The sequence below is a fragment of the Cherax quadricarinatus genome, chromosome 77, assembly GCF_038502225.1.
Source record: "Cherax quadricarinatus isolate ZL_2023a chromosome 77, ASM3850222v1, whole genome shotgun sequence".
Lineage (NCBI taxonomy): Eukaryota > Metazoa > Arthropoda > Malacostraca > Decapoda > Parastacidae > Cherax > Cherax quadricarinatus.
This window is the reverse complement of record NC_091368.1, coordinates 6,042,429-6,063,897: the sequence shown is the minus strand read 5'-3', so window position 1 is coordinate 6,063,897 and position 21,469 is coordinate 6,042,429. Positions and strand designations below refer to the sequence as shown.

General features: G+C 40.3%; 1 protein-coding gene across 1 annotated transcript in view; it reads right to left on the bottom strand.

The window, feature by feature from the left end:
* The window catches only part of LOC128702006 (nephrin-like), a 161,001-nt gene that overhangs the window by 68,443 nt on the left and 71,089 nt on the right, over positions 1-21,469 (bottom strand). The window contains exons 3-6 of the mRNA XM_070101414.1: positions 19,421-19,600; positions 16,171-16,323; positions 14,385-14,573; positions 2,680-2,970 (exon numbers count right to left, since the gene is read on the bottom strand). Of these exons, the coding sequence (XP_069957515.1) occupies positions 2,680-2,970; positions 14,385-14,573; positions 16,171-16,323; positions 19,421-19,600 (813 nt within the window). The remainder of the gene's footprint in view (positions 1-2,679; positions 2,971-14,384; positions 14,574-16,170; positions 16,324-19,420; positions 19,601-21,469) is intronic.

Below are 21,469 nucleotides of genomic sequence, written 5' to 3'. Positions count from 1 at the left end.
TTAGGAGTCCAGCCATAGAATTTTTTTTATTAAGTAATTTCTAGGTGTAGATTTTATTACTTGGTAAGTTTATTGCAATAAAGATACGTAAGTGTTGTATACAGTTTGCATGTGTCGTCTACTGTGCATGTGTTTGTCTACATACTTCCGCATGTACACACCTGGTATGTACATAGTTGGGCAAGTACACACCTGGTAAGTATGTTCTTTGGCATGTGCACACCTGGGTATGTACATAGTTGGGCATGTACACACCTGGGTATGTAAATAGTTGGGCATGTACACACCTGGTATGTACATAGTTGGGCAAGTACACACCTGGTAAGTATGTTCTTTGGCATGTACACACCTGGGTATGTACATACTTGGGCATGTACACACCTGGGTATGTAAATAGTTGGGCATGTACACACCTGGTATGTACATAGTTGGGCAAGTACACACCTGGTAAGTATGTTCTTTGGCATGTGCACACCTGGGTATGTACATAGTTGGGCATGTACACACCTGGGTATGTAAATAGTTGGGCATGTACACACCTGGTATGTACATAGTTGGGCAAGTACACACCTGGTAAGTATGTTCTTTGGCATGTACACACCTGGGTATGTACATACTTGGGCATGTACACACCTGGGTATGTAAATAGTTGGGCATGTACACACCTGGTATGTACATAGTTGGGCAAGTACACACCTGGTAAGTATGTTCTTTGGCATGTGCACACCTGGGTATGTACATAGTTGGGCATGTACACACCTGGGTATGTAAATAGTTGGGCATGTACACACCTGGTATGTACATAGTTGGGCAAGTACACACCTGGTAAGTATGTTCTTTGGCATGTACACACCTGGGTATGTACATACTTGGGCATGTACACACCTGGGTATGTACATAGTTGGGTATGTACACACATGGGTATGTACATAGCTGGGCATGTGCGCACCTGGGTATGTGCAAAGTTGGGCATGTACACACTTGGGTATATACATACTCTGGCATGTACTCACTTGGATATATACTTGCCATATACTCACTTGGGCATGTACTCACTTGAGTATGTACTCACTTGAGCATGTACTCACTTGAGTATGTACACACTTGGATATATACTTGCCATATACTCACTTGGGCATGTACTCACCTGAGTATGTGCTCACTTGGATATATACTTGCCATATACTCACTTGGGCATGTACTCACTTGAGTATGTACTCACTTGGGCATGTACTCACTTGAGTATGTACTCACTTGGGCATGTACTCACTTGAGTATGTACTCACTTGGGCATGTACTCACTTGGGCATGTACTCACTTGAGTATGTACTCACTTGGGCATGTACTCACCTGGGTATGATTGGAATGGTATGGTGGTATCACCACACCTTCCATTTACACCCAGGTGTTATACATTAGTTATATTAACAACAACAACAACAACAGCAACCCAAGAACAACAATAAAAACAGATAAAACAGGAAGAACAACAACACAGCAACACAACATCAGCAACAATAGCAACAACAACAACACAACGGAAACACATACAACAGCACCACCAACAACAAGAACAGCAGAACACAACAATAACAACATCCAAAGAAACAACAACATAACTCTCCATCCTTGAATCAAGATCCCTCCCCAGCATCAATGCTCTCCTCATCTCCCCTTCCACCCATCTCCACAAGGAGATAAATTCGTGGCTGGCCACACCACGTCCTACATCCTACCCAACTTTCAACTACAGTGGACCCCCGGTTAACGATATTTTTTCACTCCAGAAGTATGTTCAGGTGCCAGTACTGACCGAATTTGTTCCCATAAGAAATATTGTGAAGTAGATTAGTCCATTTCAGACCCCCAAACATACACGTACAAACGCACTTACATAAATACACTTACATAATTGGTCGCATTCGGAGGTAATCGTTATGCGGGGGTCCACTGTAATGCCCAATTAACAAATTTCAATTTCACTCTCAAGTGAAGGATTCCCTTTGCGAATCAAAATTAGTATTGTTGTCACTGATAACAGATGAGCAATTGAAAGGTCAACAACAGACACAAAATCGCATGTGCTTTCTGCAACAGCATATTTGCTTCCAAATTCCAAATTTTGCATCCGGTTGGAAATTTGATGCATATTTCAATATTGTGGATATGAATATTTCCCCCCTGGAAAAAAATGAATATATATACAGGGCGATTTAATAAATATTTTTATAAAATTGTCGAGTGCACGACCAGGGTTCGTCGATAATCTTCTTGGGGATTAAAGCAGCGATTTTCTATAAACATTCCCTGCCTTTGCAGCAGATTTCTCTAATACAAACTGCCCATTTATATTGCAGCGCCGTTGTACTCAACCTCTGAACTAAATGGTACCACTTCTGTGGGCGCAGTACTCACTGGAATAGAACAGTTGTTGTACACACACACACACACACACACACACACACACACACACACACACACACACACACACACACACACACACACACACACACGCATGCACGCACACACACACACACACACACACACGCAAGCACCCACACACACACACACACACACACACACACACACACACACACACACACACACACACACACACACACACACACACACACACACACACACACACACACGCATGCACGCACACACACCCATACTTACAGTAGACAGTGAGGGTAACATTTGCTGTCAGTGGGTTTTCCAACAGATCATTAGTAACGCTACACTCGTATACGGCTCCGTCTTCCTCTGCCGTCACCTTAACCTCGTAAGCGTTGTACACTCCGGTAGCGTCAACTGCTGTGGTATCGTCTAGGAGGCGTCCCTCGCGATACCACAGCACCCAGGGGCGTGGATTACCCCCGGATACCCTGCAGGAGAGGGTGCGGCGCTCCCCAGCCAATAGAACCTCCCCTGTGGTGTAACCTGAGATGGTGGGGTGCCCTGGGGGATCTATGGAGACAGAAAAGGTAGAGAGATTAATTTGTTAACGTAAATTGCGTACATTAGAAGCCAATTTCTATTATTACATATTATTGTGACAGTGTGGGAATCCGCACGGTGTAGCTATCCTGTTCTATATGATCCTTACAATAGAGAAACAAGCACAGTGAAGGATTATTCAATGTGATAGACTTAGTACACCCTCAGTGTAAAGACTCTGTCCTGAAAGACAGATACATTCATGGAATACCTGCAGTGTACTGCCATGATACTCTGTATATGATAGCTACATTCTAGAAAGGAAAGAAATTTATGCTTCCTAGACATGCTTCCTTACACAGGATGACTTTCATGCCGGTCTCTTCCAGCACAGTTACTTTTACGTGGGGATTATTAGAAGAAGTGTATATATATATATATATATATATATATATATATATATATATATATATATATATATATATGTCGTGCCGAATATGTAAAACTGGTCAATTAGCAAGAACTCATTTAAAATTAAGTTCTTTCTGACATTTTCTCTTATATGTTTAAAGATATATTTTTTTCATTAATGTTAATGTAAAAATTTTTAATTTTCCACCAAAAGAATCTTAGAAAACTTACCTAACCTTACTATAACAAGAGCAATTTATTTTAGACTAACCCAACTAAATATATTTTAGATTTGTTTACAGTAATTTAATACTAAACAAACACAGTGAAATATATATTTTTTCGTTAGGTTCACAATTATTTTGGCGAAATTATCGCATACACAAATTTTCACTTGCCCTATATGGCAAGATGAGTGTTGCTATTTAAGCTAAGATGGCAAGTTCTGCCTATTCGGCACGAAATATATATATATATATATATATATATATATATATATATATATATATATATATATATATATATATATATATATATATATATATGTCGTGCCGAATATGTAAAACTGGTCAATTAGCAAGAACTCATTTAAAATTAAGTCCTTTCTAAAAATTTCTCTTATACGTTTAATGATATATTTTTTTCATTAATGTTAATGTAAAAATTTTTAATTTTGCTCTAAAAGAATCTTAGAAAACTTACCTAACCTTATTATAACAAGAACAATTTATTTTAGCCTAACCCAACTAAATATATTTTAGATTTGTTTACAATAATTTAATACTAAACAAACACAGTGAAATATATTTTTTTCGTTAGGTTCAGAATGATTTTGGCGAAATTATTGCATAGACAAATTTTCGCTTGTCCTATATGGCAAGATGAGCGTTGCTATTTAAGCCAAGATCGCAAGTTCTGCCTATTCGGCACGACATATATATATATATATATATATATATATATACATATATATATATATATATATATATATATATATATATATATATATATATATATATATATATATATATATATATATATATATATATATATTAGGTAGTTGGTTTGTAGACAGCAACCACCCAGGGAGGTACTACCGTCCTGCCAAGTGAGTGTAAAACGAAAGCCTGTAATTGTTTTACATGATGGTTGGATTGCTGGTGTCTTTTGTCTGTCTCATAAATATTAAAGGCATTTCTTGCTACTTCTACTTACACTTAGGTCACACTACACATACATGTACACATTTATTTATACACACTCATCTGAGTTTTCTTTGATTTTATCTTAATAGTTCTTGGTCTTATTACTTTTCCTTTTATATCCATGGGGAAGTGGAATAAGAATCTTTCCTCCGTAAGCCATGCGTGTTGTAAAAGTCAACTAAAATGCCGGGAACAATGGGCTAGTAACCCCTTTTCCTGTAAAGATTACTAAAAAGAATAATAAGAAGAAAATTGTCAAAGTGGAAAGTCTGAATGTGCGTGGATGTTGTGCGAATGATAAGAAAGAGATGATTGTTGATGTTATGAATGAGAAGAAGCTGGATGTTCTGGCTTTAAGTGAAAGAAAGCTGAAGGGGGTGGGAGAGTTTCAATGGAGATGAATAAATGGGATTAGGTCAGGGGTTTCAAATAGAGTTAGAGCTAAAGAAGAAGTAGCAATAATGTTGAAGGATAAGCTATGGCAGGAAAAGAGGGACTACAAATGTATAAATTCAAGGATTATGTGGAGTAAAATAAAGGTTGGATGTGAAAAGTGGGTTATAGTAAGCGTGTATGCACCTGGAGAAGAGAGAAGTGTAGAGGAGAGAGAGAGATTCTGGGAAATGTTGAGTGAATGCGTGGGGAGTTTTGAATCAAGTGTGAGAGTAATAGTGGTTGGGGATTTCAATGCTAAAGTGGTTAAAATGTTATGGAGGGAGTAGTAGGTAAATTTGGGGTGCCAGGGGTAAATGTAAATGGGGAGCCTTTAATTGAGCTATGTGTAGAAAGAAATTTGGTAATAAGTAATACATATTTTATGAAAAAGAGGATAAATAAATATACAAGGTATGATGTAGCACGTAATGAAAGTAGTTTGTTAGATTATGTATTGGTGGATAAAAGGTTGATGGGTAGGCTCCAGGATGTACATGTTTATAGAGGGGCAACTGATATATCGGATCATTATTTAGTTGTAGCTACAGTTAGAGTAAGAGGTAGATGGGAAAAAAGGAAGGTGGCAACAACAAATAAGAGGGAGGTGAAAGTGTATAAACTAAGGGAGGAGGAAGTTCGGGCGAGATATAAGCGACTATTGGCAGAAAGGTGGGCTAGTGCAAAGATGAGTAGTGGGCGGGGGGGGGGGGGTTGAAGAGGGTTGGAATAGTTTTAAAAATTCAGTATTAGAATGTGGGGCAGAAGTTTGTGGTTATAGGAGGGTGGGGGCAGGAGGAAAGAGGAGTGATTGGTGGAATGATGAAGTAAAGGGTGTGATAAAAGAGAAAAAGGTAGCTTACGAGAGGTTTTTACAAAGCAGAAGTGTTATAAGAAGAGCAGAGTATATGGAGAGTAAAAGAAAGGTAAAGAGAGTGGTGAGAGAGTGCAAAAGGAGAGCAGATGAAAGAGTGGGAGAGGCACTGTCAAGAAATTTTAATGAAAATAAGAAAAAAAATTGGAGTGAGTTAAACAAGTTAAGAAAGCCTAGGGAAAGTATGGATTTGTCAGTTAAAAACAGAGTAGGGGAGTTAGTAGATGGGGAGAGGGAGGTATTAGGTAGATGGCGAGAATATTTTGAGGAACTTTTAAATGTTGAGGAAGAAAGAGAGGCGGGAATTTCATGCACTGGCCAGGGAGGTATACCATCTTTTAGGAGTGAAGAAGAGCAGAATGTAAGTGTGGTGGAGGTACGTGAGGCATTACGTAGAATGAAAGGGAGTAAAGCAGCTGGAACTGATGGGATCATGACAGAAATGTTAAAAGCAGTGGGGGATATAGTGTTGGAGTGGTTGGTACTTTTGTTTAATAAATGTATGAAAGAGGGGAAGGTACCTAGGGATTGGCGGAGAGCGTGTATAGTCCCTTTATATAAAGAGAAAGGGGACAAAAGAGATTGCAAAAATTATAGAGGAATAAGTTTACTGAGTATACCAGGAAAAGTATACGGTAGGGTTATAATTGAAAGAATTAGAGGTAAGACAGAATGTAGGATTGCGGATGAGCAAGGAGGCTTCAGAGTGAGTAGGGGATGTGTAGATCAAGTGTTTACATTGAAGCATATATGTGAACAGTATTTAGATAAAGGTAGGGAAGTTTTTATTGCATTTATGGATTTAGAAAAGGCATATGATGGAGTGGATAGAGGAGCAATGTGGCAGATGTTGCAAGTATATGGAATAGGTGGTAAGTTACTAAAGGCTGTAAAGAGCTTTTATGAGGATAGTGAGGCTCAGGTTAGTGTGTGTAGAAGAGAGGGAGAATACTTCCCGGTAAAAGTATGTCTTAGACAGGGATGTGTAATGTCACCATGGTTGTTTAATATATATATAGATGGGGTTGTAAAAGAAGTAAATGCTAGGGTGTTCGGGAGAGGGGTGGGATTAAATTATGGGGAATCAAATTCAAAATGGGAATTGACACAGTTACTTTTTGCTGATAATACTGTGCTTATGGAAGATTCTAAAGAAAAATTGCAAAGGTTAGTGGATGAGTTTGAGAATGTGTGTAAAGGTAGAAAGTTGAAAGTGAACATAGGAAAGAGTAAGGTGATGAGAGTATGAAATGATTTAGATAAAGAAAAATTGGATATCAAATTGGGGAGGAGGAGTATGGAAGAAGTGAATGTTTTCAGATACTTGGAGTTGACGTGTCGGCGGGTGGATTTATGAAGGATGAGGTTAATCATAGAATTGATGAGGGAAAAAAGGTGAGTGGTGCGTTGAGGTATATGTGGAGACAAAAAACGTTATCTATGGAGGCAAAGTAGGGAATGTATGAAAGTATAGTAGTACCAACACTCTTATATGGAAATAAATGGTATAAAATACCGACACAATGGAAATATAAACACAAATGCAGTATAATGTGATCCTTTATTGACAACGTTTCACCCACACAGTGGGCTTTTTCAAGTCACACACGGTAGATCCGTGTGTGACTTGAAAAATCCCACTGTGTGGGTGAAACGTTGTCAATAAAGGATCACATTATACTGCATTTGTGTTTATATTTCCACTCTTATATGGGTGTAAATATTATGCAGAAAATTCGGAGTGTGGAAATTAGGAGAAGGTGTGGAGTTAATAAAAGCATTAGTCAGAGGCAAAAGAGGGGTTGTTGAGGTGGTTTGGTCATTTAGAGAGAATGGATCAAAGTAGAATGACATGGAAAGCATATAAATCTATAGGGGAAGGAAGGAAGGGTAGGGGTCGTCCTCGAAAGGGTTGGAAAGAGGGGGTAAAGGAGGTTTTGTGGGCGAGGGGCTTCGACTTCCAGCAAGCGTGCGTGAGCGTGTTAGATAGGAGTGAATGGAGACGAATGGTACTTGGGACCTGACGATCTGTTGGAGTGTGAGCAGGGTAATATTTAGTGAAGGGATTCAGGGAAACCGGTTATTTTCATATAGTCGGACTTGAGTCCTGGAAATGGGAAGTACAATGCCTGCACTTTAAAGGAGGGGTTTGGGATATTGGCAGTTTGGAGGGATATGTTGTGTATCTTTATACGAATATGCTTCTAGACTGTTGTATTCTGAGCACCTCTGCAAAAACAGTGATAATGTGTGAATGTGGTGAAAGTGTTGAATGATGATGAAAGTATTTTCTTTTTGGGGATTTTCTTTCTTTTTTGGGTCACCCTGCCTCGGTGGGAGACGGCCAACTTGTTGAAAAAAAAAAAAAAAAAAAAAAAAAAAAAAAAATATATATATATATATATATATATATATATATATATATATATATATATATATATATATATATATATATATATATATATATATATATATTCTACGAATGTTATCCTGAGGGTAAGCTTGTGTTAATCCTGTACTCTACCTCTACACTGTAATGGGTACAATACACTTTTGCAATAATTTTTCATTCTCTTATAGACTAACCCTCTCCACAGTCTAACACTCAGACTGTTAGTGGTGAGGATCTGGTAGTAAAACCGTTCGAGGCGCCTAAAAGCATAACCCAATATTTGAAGCTAAATGCTCAGTAACAGAGGAGAATTTGTTAGATTAAATGCAAGTTAGGTTATGTTATGCTTCTCAAGAATTGCACCATAAATCACCCTTATGATTACGTCAGGTTTTCAGTGATTCTATGGTAAGTGAAGACACAATATGAGGCTTATGGAGTTTTACTAATAAGATGTTACGTCCTTCAGGAGCCTTTATTAATAGTTTAAAAGTCGTAAGAATTTCTATCATAGCAGATCTTAATGTTATTCTTTCATATCGCAATTTGGGCGACCGATTTTTTCCGCGACGTCCCAGTCTATGGTGTGATTCTTGCCTTGCATATGATGAAATATACAAGTCAATAAATTACGTTTCAGGAGCTGCAATTTATCACACATAAACGCACATAAGTAGAGACCTAAAAGATAGATTTACTGCTCAAAAAACAATGAATGAAAATCATATGCAATGTTTTCGTAGTTTTTTCGGAAAGTTTCGCCTACAAAGTCGGCTTCTTCAGTTAAACAAAGACGTAATTAAAATTGCAGACAGTAGAGACAGTGGACAGGTAAAGATGAAACTATCTTCTTGGATAGCTGCTGTCTCTATATTATGTATGAATGTGAAAAAAATATTAGTGTTATTGAACTCATAATATAAACATTGTTTCAGAATTTCTGACGAATGTATTATAGAGTCACAATTTATGTTGAATATTTGTGTTTTAAAGACTTTGTAGTGAGTGAATCTGCTGAGTAATAAATTACTTTGATGAACTTCTAGTGTATGTGCTCAGGCTGCCTCTCTGCCAGACAGTGTATGTGCACAGGCGGCCTCTCTGCCAGACAGTGTATGTGCACAGGCTGCCTCTCTGCCAGACAGTGTATGTGCACAGGCTGCCTCTCTGCCAGACAGTGTATGTGCACAGACGGCCTCTCTGCCAGACAGTGTATGTGCTCAGACTGCCTCTCTGCCAGACAGTGTATGTGCACAGGCTGCCTCTCTGCCAGACAGTGTATGTGCACAGGCGGCCTCTCTGCCAGACAGTGTATGTGCACAGGCGGCCTCTCTGCCAGACAGTGTATGTGCACAGGCGGCGTCTCTGCCAGTGTGTGTGCACAGGCGGCGTCTCTGCCAGACAGTGTATGCGCACAGGCGGCCTCTCTGCCAGACAATGTATGTGCACAGGCTGCCTCTCTGCCAAACAGTGTACGTGCACAGCCGGCCTCTCTGCCAGTGTGCACCACAGTGCCAGAAACTGGCACTAGAGGACCACAGGGTACTGCTGAAACAAGTTGGTATTTCCTTTATGGAAATTTGCTCAATATTCCTCTGGAAGGGAAGGGACGAGCAGCCACCTCCCTCAAGTTTCCCTGGATGTTATATGTTGTGTGTGTGTGTGTGTGTGTGTGTGTGTGTGTGTGTGTACTCACCTAATTGTACTCACCTAATTGTGGTTGCAGGGGTCGAGACTCAGCTCCTGGCCCCGCCTCTTCACTGATCGCCACTAGGTCCTCTCTCTCTCTGCTTCCTGAGCTGTATCATACCTCTTCTTAAAACTATGTATGGTTCCTGCCTCCACTACTTCACTTGCTAGGCTATTCCACTTCCTGACAACTCTATGACTGAAGAAATACTTCCTAACGTCCCTGTGACTCGTCTGAGTCTTCAGCTTCCAGTTGTGACCCCTTGTCCCTGTGTCCCCTCTCTGGAACATCCTATCTCTGTCCACCTTGTCTATTCCCCGCAGTATCTTGTATGTCGTTATCATGTCTCCCCTGACCCTTCTGTCCTCCAGTGTCGTCAGTCCGATTTCCCTCAACCTTTCCTCGTACGACATTCCCCTGAGCTCTGGGACTAGCCTTGTTGCAAACCTTTGTACTTTCTCTAACTTCTTGACGTGCTTGACCAGGTGTGGGTTCCAGACTGGTGCTGCATACTCCAGTATGGGCCTAACATACACAGTGTACAGTGTCTTGAACGATTCCTTATTAAGGTATCGGAACGCTATTCTCAGGTTTGCCAGGCGCCCGTATGCTGCAGCAGTTATTTGGTTGATGTGTGCCTCCGGTGATGTGCTCGGTGTTATGGTCACCCCAAGGTCTTTCTCCCTGAGTGAGGTCTGTAGTCTTTGTCCACCCAGCCTATACTCTGTCTGCGGTCTTCTTTGCCCCTCCCCTATCTTCATGACTTTGCATTTGGCTGGATTGAATTCGAGAAGCCAGTTATTAGACCACATGTCCAGCCTGTCCAGGTCTCTTTGCAGTCCTGCCTCATCCTCATCCGATTTAATTCTTCTCATCAACTTCACATCATCTGCGAACAGGGACACTTCAGAGTCTATTCCTTCCATCATGTCGTTCACATATATCAAAAATAGCACTGGTCCTAGAACTGACCCCTGTGGGACCCCGCTCGTCACAGGCGCCCACTGTGATACCTCTTCACGTACCATGACTCGTTGCTGCCTCCCTGTCAGGTATTCCCTGATCCATTGCAGTGCCCTCCCTGTTATATGAGCCTGATCCTCCAGCTTCTGTGTGTGCGTGTGTGCGTGTGTGTGTGTGTGTGTGTGTGTGTGTGTGTGTGTGTGTGTGTGTGTGTGTGTGTGTGTGTGTGTGTGTGTGTGTGTGTGTGTGTGTGTGTGTGTATATGTGTGTGTGTGTGTGTGTGTATGTGTGTGTGTGCGTGCGTGTGTGTGTGTGCGTGCGTGTGTGTGTGCGTGTGTGTGTGTGTGTGCGTGTGTGTGTGTGTGTGTGTGTGTGTGTGTGTGTGTGTGTGTGAGTAACTGGAAGAGAGAAAAAGAGAGAGAGAGAGAGAAACAGAGTGAGAGAATATCAAAGTCACTGAGTTGAAAGGCATTAAGAGAGATCAGACGAGATTGATTCCTTAATGGGTATTCAGAGACCGTCTCTGACTCTCACCCACGACTGCACCTTCCAAAACACAATAAATAAAAGGCCAACACAAGCAATACATCAAAAGCTAGTTAATTCTGGTAATCCTAGAGCGCCTCTTTTTTTTAAGTGTTTTAACTCTCTCGATCTTCTCATTTTAATCCTAGATTCTACTTCGCTGTGTTTACTGTTGTTAGAGTTGAATTTCTAGTTATTCGTAAATATATTTCTATTGTTCATTGATGATATGAGTGACTTTAAATGCTTCAGTTGATGAATAATGATGTAATATAAACACATAACATACACACACACACACACACACACACACACACACACACACACACACACACACACACACACACACACACACACACACACACACACACACACACACACACACACACACACACACACACACACACACACACTATCACCTCAGTCACATATCAACTCCAGCTTATGTAGTTAAGCCTTCATAGCTCCGGTTGCTTGGTCTCCACAGTTTCACTGAGGGAACACCACTCGCTCCCACTCGCCACCCACTCACTCCCACTCATTCCCCTCTCAATCCACTCACACCCATTTATTTCTCTCTCACCCATTCACCACTCCCTGACACATGCCTCCCTCACAAGCACATACGTCCATCTCACCCAAGTTCGCATCCTACTCATGCCCCACTCACCCCCACTCAGCCTCTCTTATGTCACTTTCACTCTCACTTACACCTCCCTCACTCTCACTCGTGTCCCACTCACCCCCACTCACCCCTACTCACCCCCACTCACCAACCTCTCATCCCTACTCAAGGCTCCCTCAAAAGGTGTCAAAGGTAGCGATGTCAGTAGTGGTGGTATCAGTAGTGATGGTGTTATACATGGTGGTGTCAGAGGTGGTGGTGGTGTCAGTGGTTGTGGTGTCAGTGGTGGTGGTATCAGTAATGGTGGTGTTAGAGATGGTGGTGTCAGAGGTGGTGGTGTCAGAGGTGATGGTATCAGTGGTTATGGGTGTCAGATTTGGTGGTATCAATGGTGGTGGCGTCAGAGGTGGTGGTATCAGTGGTAGGGGTGTTAGACATGATGGTATCAGTGGTGGTGGGTGTCAGAGGTGGTGATGCCAATGTTGAAAACTTAAAGAAAAATTACGTAATGAATATATATATATATATATATATATATATATATATATATATATATATATATATATATATATATATATATATATATATATATATATATTATATATATATATATATATAGGTAGTAGGTTGGTAGACAGCAACCGCCCAGGGAGGTACTACCGTCCTGCCAAGTGAGTGTAAAACGAAAGCCTGTAATTGTTTTACATGATGGTAGGATTGCTGGTGTCCTTTTTTCTGTCTCATGAACATGCAAGATTTCAGGTACGTCTTGCTACTTCTACTTACACTTAGGTCACACTACACATACATGTACAAGCACATATATACACACCCCTCTGGGTTTTCTTCTATTTTCTTTCTAGTTCTTATTCTTGTTTATTTCCTCTTATCTCCATGGGGAAGTGGAACAGAATTCTTCCTCCGTAAGCCATGCGTGTTGTAAGAGGCGACTAAAATGCCGGGAGCAAGGGGCTAGTAACCTCTTCTCCTGTATATATTACTAAATGTAAAAGGAGAAACTTTCGTTTTTCCTTTTGGGCCACCCTGCCTCGGTGGGATACTGCCGGTGTGTTGAAAGAAAGAAATATATATATATATATATATAATATATATATATATATATATATATATATATATATATATATATATATATATATATATATATGTACATATATATATATATATATATATATATATATATATACATATATCCGTATTAGGAAACACAGAGAAACATAAGGATGGTTGATGTACAGATCATAATTTTTATCTACCGTCTTATGTACAACAAACATGTATTTTACATTCATGTCAAAAGATGTTGAATTACCTTATAGAACTAAATGTTTAAAATTGATGACTAAGTTGTGAAGGTTGAAGGAAATATTCATAAAATAACATTCACACCGGAGTTTCAATAAACATTTGTAAGTACGATTTACTAAGGTTCATTTTAAATCATTTTTTTTTATTTTATAATCCTTACATGTCTTAATTTTTTTCAGTTTTTTTTTTGGGTTGCGTTTTTATGGTTGAAAACAAATGGTTTGCAAAAATTATATTGGTGCATGAGTGTGTGTTAAATACTGACCAGTGGGAGAGTGAGAGAGAAAATTTTTATTTAAATAACGAGGAGCAATAGATGTCTGTATTTCATTATCCATTTCTGAAGACGACTCATATGGAAGTCGAAATTTCCAAACACACGTATTCTTCCTCATTTTTGTCTTCCTGGGGGAATTTCTCTTTCAAAAATTATATGTTTTGTGTTATATTTCACTTTGTTATCTATTTGCCAATAAGATTGTTTTTCTCCAGGTAATAATGATGTACAATGACATCTCAGTGATTTACCACGAAATGTTATAGATGAGGGAGTTCAGGTGAGTAGGTGAGGAAGTAGGTGGCATGGAGCCTAAGTGAGAGAGAAGGTTTTGTTGAACCTATGTATTTGAGGAAGTAGGTGGCATGGAACCTCGCTAACTGAGAGAGAATGTTTTGTTGAACCTATGTAGGGAGGAAGTAGGTGGCATGGAACCTCTCTAATTGAGAATGTTTTGTTGAACCTATGTAGGGAGGAAGTAGGTGGCATGGAACCTCTCTAATTGAGAATGTTTTGTTGAACCTATGTAGGGAGGAAGTAGGTGGCATGGAACCTATCTAAGTGAGAAAGAAAGTTTTGTTGAATCTATTTAGGTGAGGAAGTAGGCGGTATGGAACCTATATATGTGTGAGGGATTAGGTCGAATCGATCTTGTCTAGATACGGGGACGGGTGTGTGTTCCAGTAACTGAAATCGTATGTGTGGAGACCGTAGAGTTACTCACGCAAGACAGAGAGCGTGATGGAGGCGAGGAGAGAGGTCGGGTCGTCAGGATCATGGGGCAGCGCCGGGTGCACCGCCAAGCAAGAGAACGCCTTGCCGTCGTCACTGGATGTCGCCGACACTACCAGCTGGCTCCTGGTGTTCCAACGTCTGGCCAGTCTCGACAACTCTACTCGATCCTCCTGTAGAGCTGTCAGGAGAGTCGAACTCCTTTAGTATAATGGCGTTCACTGTTGACTCAGAAATTGGAGATGAGACTAAACGTTGTTTCGAACAGTCTTAAGAAGTATGAGACTCTGTAATGATCGAAACACTCTGTTATTTCATTTAATTTTCGTGGGTTAGAGGGCTGAAAAATTCATGCGTTAAAGGGGAATCATTAGTGATATTTGTATAAATTTCTGGCTTGACATGAGGTTAAAATATATTTTCACACACACACACACACACACACACACACACACACACACACACACACACACACACACACACACACACACACACACACACACACATACACACACACACATACACAAAAGAGGAAATGAAAAATTCTCCCATAATTTTTTAAGGGAGGTAAGATGCTCATATATCATGTTTCCTCCCTAGATCATTGTCAAGTCACAATAAGAGCGATGGAAGTAGAGAAGGTCGGAAGCCCTTCTGGCCTTCTCTGCTATTATCGTCCCTGTTGAGACTTGACAATGGTCCAGAACTGACCGATACGTCGTCATTGATGCCCAGCTCTTAAGAACGGAGTTTCGGTTAACTGTTCAAGCCATAGTACTGTGACTTTCTATTCTGAAAATTCACATCTTAAAATACACTTAATAATTGTGGCAGCATTGGTTGGTAAGCCAGGGAAAGGACTCGGTCAAATGACCAAAAGCTCCACTGACAAACAAAATTCCAGACCATCAAGGGATCCACTCACACCGGGAGAAGACGCCAAGGAAATCCCTGGAACATCTAGCCCTTTGAAATCCCAAAACAAAATACCACAGGATGATTTTGACAGCATGTTTTTAAAACCAAGCTGAAAAATAATCAGTGAAGGAGAGTTAGTCAGAGGAGGGAAATAGTGAAAAGCAGTGAATTGTGGGAGATAAAAGAGAATATGAGGATCAAAGAAAAGGTGACATGAAAAGAAGGAACATTAAAATTCAGAGGAGAGACAGCAAGAGATATCACGAGAAGAGAGAGAGAGAGAGAGAGAGACACCGAGGCGCCTCTCTTCTCTTTCTCTAATTTGTGTGAAACTCGAGTACTTAAAATATTTTTTTTCCTAGAAGAACGAGCACCTACCCGGGAATTAATTTAACTGACTGTAATGTTTTTAAATTAGAGAGTGGAAAAAATTGTATGGTAGGAGAAAGAGACAGAAAAAAATAGAAAGGGAGAATATCTGGAGAAGGTAATGGGAGAAACACGAGATTGATTCACCAAAGCTTCCGTGACCTGCACAGGGAATAGGGGCAGGGACGGTGACATAATATGAATATCTCAATAAATGACATGGAAAGAGAAATGGGAAGAGAGACTCAAGAGAAAATATAACGGAACGAAGAGGAGGAATAAGAAGAAATAAAGACGAAAGAACTTATGTATACATATATATATATATATATATATATATATATATATATATATATATATATATATATATATATATATATATATATATATATATATAAAACTCACGTATTCGAGCCTTCTTCAGGTGATGAATCAACACTTCTGCCGACACTCTATATTTAGAGAAGGAACGTTTGGTCTAAAACACTCACCTGGATCGACTTTGATGCCTCCCCTGAACCAGGCGGCCCTGGGCGGGGGTCTGGCGTCAGCAACCAGGCACTCCAGAGTGATTGATGTGCCAGCCATCACCTCCACCACGGCACCGTCTGCCCAGCCCACGATGGTGACACTGCTGGGTGCCACTGTTGGGGTAAAGATAAGAGATTACCATTGCTACCCCTTTAAATATATATATATATATATATATATATATATATATATATATATATATATATATATATATATATATATATATATATATATATATATATATATATATATATATATATATATTGCTCAATGCAGGTTACAGAGGATGTCCCATAGCCTTGCCAAATTTCTGGTGCTGATGAAGGAGTGTATCTGAATAAAGCAAGTAGAGATACACTTTCTTTTCTCTGGTGAAACCTGTGAGTGTTACAGTGAATTACAGAGATAGAGAAAGTTACCCTTTCAGCGTGTGGGTGAGCCACATGTGAAATTAACATGTTGGTAAATAGGGTCATGTTAACCCTGGGAGAGTCATTGACTCATCAGGGTGGGTGAAACGACTCACCATAGTGACTCATATGTCTCATGTGGATCGTCTTAGCAACTGTTCTCCCTTGATCTGAGACTGGAGGATGAGACGATTGTAGCCGTTTAGGGGAAGATGAGATGAACAGTACAGGAAGTAAGGGAGGGTGGGGAGAGATGGGGAGGAAAGAGGGGTGTTTGTGAAGACAGCGATGAGAGAGGGTGAGATGAAGTATAAAAGAGTGAAAGGGAAGTGGTGTATGGTAAGAGGCGCAGGAACAAAACGGGGAAAGTAGTGCATAGCTTTAGGTACAGGAGAAGGAATGCATGTGAATAGGTACTGGGGGACAAGGTGCATGAAAGGACTGCCAGAGATGGATTAGGCAAAAGGAATGAAAGGAAAGAGTTGTCGTTGTACACACCATGTGCACCGTGTTCACCGTATGCACAGTGTTCACTCACGATTATATGATTCACGTCATCCAGCTGTAAGCAGGGTGACCAGAGCCCTCTAAGGAAGGCATACTACCCTAGAATGGTTTGATGATCGTTGATGCGGTGGTATTCTGACCTCTCATCAGAAGATTGACTGGATAGTTTGATTACCTAATTTGTCGAGCAAATATACACCCTAGACTTGTATTCCTCTCAGTGTATATACACTGATAGATCATTTAAAAGTCTTTTTTTAGGAAATAAACTATTCTTGATTAGTGGTGTACAGGTTACATGCAGCCTTCACAAACATCGTGTATTCTATAAGCTTTTTAATTAACCAGTCAATCGTTTGAGGAATTATTCTCTTCAACTAGACCCTCTCAGGCCGATGGCTGGATGACATCTATGTTGCTGCATGTCATGTGCTCCCGCAAGAGCTGATGTGTGTTGAATTGTAAATATTGTAAATAATATACATAGTGTTTGGTGGAGGATTGTACTTAAATCTCTCTCTCTCCCTCTGTCTGTCTGTCTGTCTGTCTCTCTATCTTTCTCTGTCTGTCTGTTTGTCTGTCTGTCTGTCTCTGTCTTTTCTATCTCTCTCTCTCTCTCTCTCTCTCTCTCTCTCTCTCTCTCTCTCTCTCTCTCTCTCTCTCTCTCTCTCTCTCTCTCTCTCTCTCTCTCTCTCTCTCTCTCTCTCTCTCTCTCTCTCTCTCTCTCTCTCTCTCTCTCTCTCTCTCTCTCTCTCTCTCTCTCTCTCTCTCTCTCTCTCTCTCTTTACACAGGATTTGACAAGGTTAAGGATCCCTAGCTTTATTGACAAGCTATTTGCTAAGAGCTGTTACCTACATCAGCTCATTTGAAAGCATTTTTATTGTTATGAGACATACAAGTAGAGAACAGGATGAAGTTGGAGCCATCTGTGGGCCAGCATTTTCATTTGATCAACTGACTTTATCTCGTTGACATCATTATGCTGTACGAATGTGTTCCATACTCGACTCATCCTGGGTATATATGATCTCAGATGGAGTGATGTTCTGAAGAAGGGTACAGCCAGAGTGAAGTTGCTGCTTTCTGCCCGTCTTGTGGCATAAAAGCTTGTTTCACGCTGTCCTCGAAGTGGATCCAAGTGTGGTACTTTGACAATATTGGCCTTGTACATAACAAGGCCAATATTGTCAAAGTACCACACACTCTCTCTCTCTTTCTGCCTCGGTATCTAATGATCATTTATTATTTATATTCTGTCTCTCATTCTCTTTGACTCCTTAGTATTCCTTCTTTATCATTGGCATATTTCTTCCTCCTGTTCCCTTTCTCCCTCTTCTTCTTTATGTCTCTCTCCCACCTATTCTTCTTATCTCTTATTTTCATTTGTTTCTTTCCCTCTCCTTTGTTTCTCTCTCTCTTATTCATCAAGTTCTATCAAATTTCTTTTGTCCCTGCCTACCTCCCTCATTCCTTTCTTCTCTCTCTCTCCATTTATTTCCATCCTTCCAGTCTGCTCTCCGTCTCTGACTCCTTCACATCTTTTCCACTTCCCTGACACAATGTAACTATCATACAGAATAGTGTAGCAGCACACTGCTAGTGTTCCAACAGTGTAACCATCCTACAAAACAGTGCAGGAGCACACTGCTGGTGCTCCAACACTATCACATAGAATAGTGTAGCAGTACACTTCTGGAGTTTCCACACTATCACATAGAATAGTGTAGCAGTACACTTCTGGTGTTTCCAAACTATCACATAGAATAGTGTAGCAGTACACTTCTGGTGTTCCCACACCATCACATAGAATAGTGTAGCAGTACACTTCTGGTATTCCCACAATGTAACTATCATAAATAATAGTGTGGCAGTACACTGCTGGTGTTTCCACACTAACTTTCACATAGAATAGTGTAGCAGTACACTTCTGGTGTTCCCACAATGTAACTATCATAAAGAATAGTGTAGCAGTACACTGCTGGTGTTCCCACACTATCACATAGAATAGTGTAGCAGTACACTGCTGGTTTTCCCACACTATCACATAGAATAGTGTAGCAGTACACTGCTGGTGTTCCCACACAATCACACAGAATAGTGTAGTAGTACACTGCTGGTTTTCCCACACTATCACATAGAATAGTATAGCAGTACACTGCTGGTTTTCCCACAATGTAACTATCGTATAGATTAGCGTAGCAATATACTGCTGGTGTTCCCACACTGTAACTATCACACAGAATAGTGAATCAACTCAAGATAAAGCTGAATCCAAAAAAGAATCACACTTACATATGACAGTAACGTTGGCAGCTGCCCAAATAGGTGGGCTGGTGATGGTGGGCCCCACCTGACACTGGTACTCGCCGTCCTCTGTGAGGGTGACACCGTTAATGACCAGGTGGTGTTCCCCCAGCAGAGGGTCCCCAGTGTAGTAATAGCGAGGGTAACCGGGCACATGGCGCTCGAAACCTGGGGGTAGAAAGAGAGAGAGAGGTGTGAGTGGGTATTAGAAACAGAGACAGACAAACAGACGGATATATATATATATATATATATATATATATATATATATATATATATATATATATATATATATATATATATATATATATATATATATATATATATATATATATATATACATATATATATGACATAGGTTCACAACTATATAAAACAAGGAGAAGGTGGTACAAATTCTACCCAGACGAGAGTTGTATAAATTTTTTTATGGCTGAGATTAAATTCTGCAGCCAATTAGCATTTTTGTTCGACCCGTCGATAAATGCTCGGTGGATAAAACTGCAGAACGATGCTCTCAGTTTTTTTTTTTTTGGTGGAGATGGAAACTTAGGACTTTCTGTGTGTGTGTGTGTGTGTGTGTGTGTGTGTGTGTGTGTGTGTGTGTGTGTGTGTGTGTGTGTGTGTGTGTGTGTGTGTGTGTGTGTGTGTGTGTGTGTGTGTGTGTGTGTGTGTGTGTGTGTGTGTGTGTGTGATTGTGTGTCTGTGTGTGTGTATATGTGTGTGTGTGTGCGTGTGTGTGTACTCACCTAGTTGTGGTTGCAGGGGTCGAGTCACAGCTCCTCTGCGCGCTCGCGCGCGTGCGTGTGTCTGTGTATGTGTGTGTGTGTGTGTGTGTGTGTGTGTGTGTGTGTGTGTGTGTGTATGTGTGTGTGTGTGTGTGTGTGTGTGTGTGTGTGTGTGTGTGTGTGTGTGTGTGTGTGTGTGTGTGTGTGTGTGTGTGTGTGTGTGTGTGTGTGTGTGTGTGTATACTCACCTATTTGTGATTGCAGGGGTCGATTCATAGCTCCTGGCCCCGAGTGTGTGTATGTGTGTGTGTGTGTGTGTGTGTGTGTGTGTTTACTCACTGAGTTATGTTTGCAAGGGTCTAGATTGAGTTCCTGGCCCCACCGTCAAGACTATTTTGCATGACGTAATTGATTTCTTAACCTTTAACATATCTATTCTTGAAGCTGTGTATTAAGTTTCTACCACCGTTGTGTCATCAAAATCATTTACCTTGTCAGCCACCCTGACACTTAAAGAAATACTTCTTAACATCAGTATGGTTTATTTGTTTAGGATTCACCTGTGTCACCTAGATCTTGGTACTCTTGATTCAGACTAAGTTTATTCACCCTATGAATATCCTATAAGATTTTATATGTCGTAATTATGTCTCCCCTTGTTCTTGTCTCTGCCTAAGTTTCTCCATTCTGATACTAGCTTCGTTGTAAACCTTTAGTCTATTTTTATATTTCAACACATGCTTGACCAGGAGGAGGCTTCATGCTGGCGCCAAATACTCGGTGACTGGCATAACATATGACGTAAATAATGTTGTGATAGTCTTTATTCAAGTTCCTGTATGCCTTTGTGAAGTCTGCTAAACGTAATACGGTATAAGAGTATACTGGAGATATGCTTGTATCCTGTACCTTGTACCTTGTACCCTCTGACTTCACCTTCTCCATTTCGCATAACGTTATAATTGTTCGTGTTGAACCATGAAACAATCTTGTTTGACTATATGTCTAGTCTGTTAATGTCTTCTTGCAGCTCATCACTTGCCTTTACTGTATATATTCTTATTAGTGTTACGTTATCCTCTAACAGTGTAAAATAAGGATCAGTCCCTTTCGGTAGGGTGTTAATGCATACCAGGAACAGTAGTGGTGATAGAATTGCTCCTTGCAGAACCCCCACTCGATACTCTACCTCTGTTAGGATGTCTCGCCTCTTACTGTTACTCTATGACTCACTGCAACACTGCCTTTGATTACTGACTGTTCTTCTACTTTATGGTCTAGTCTCTGCTGTGGTACTGTATCAAAGGCT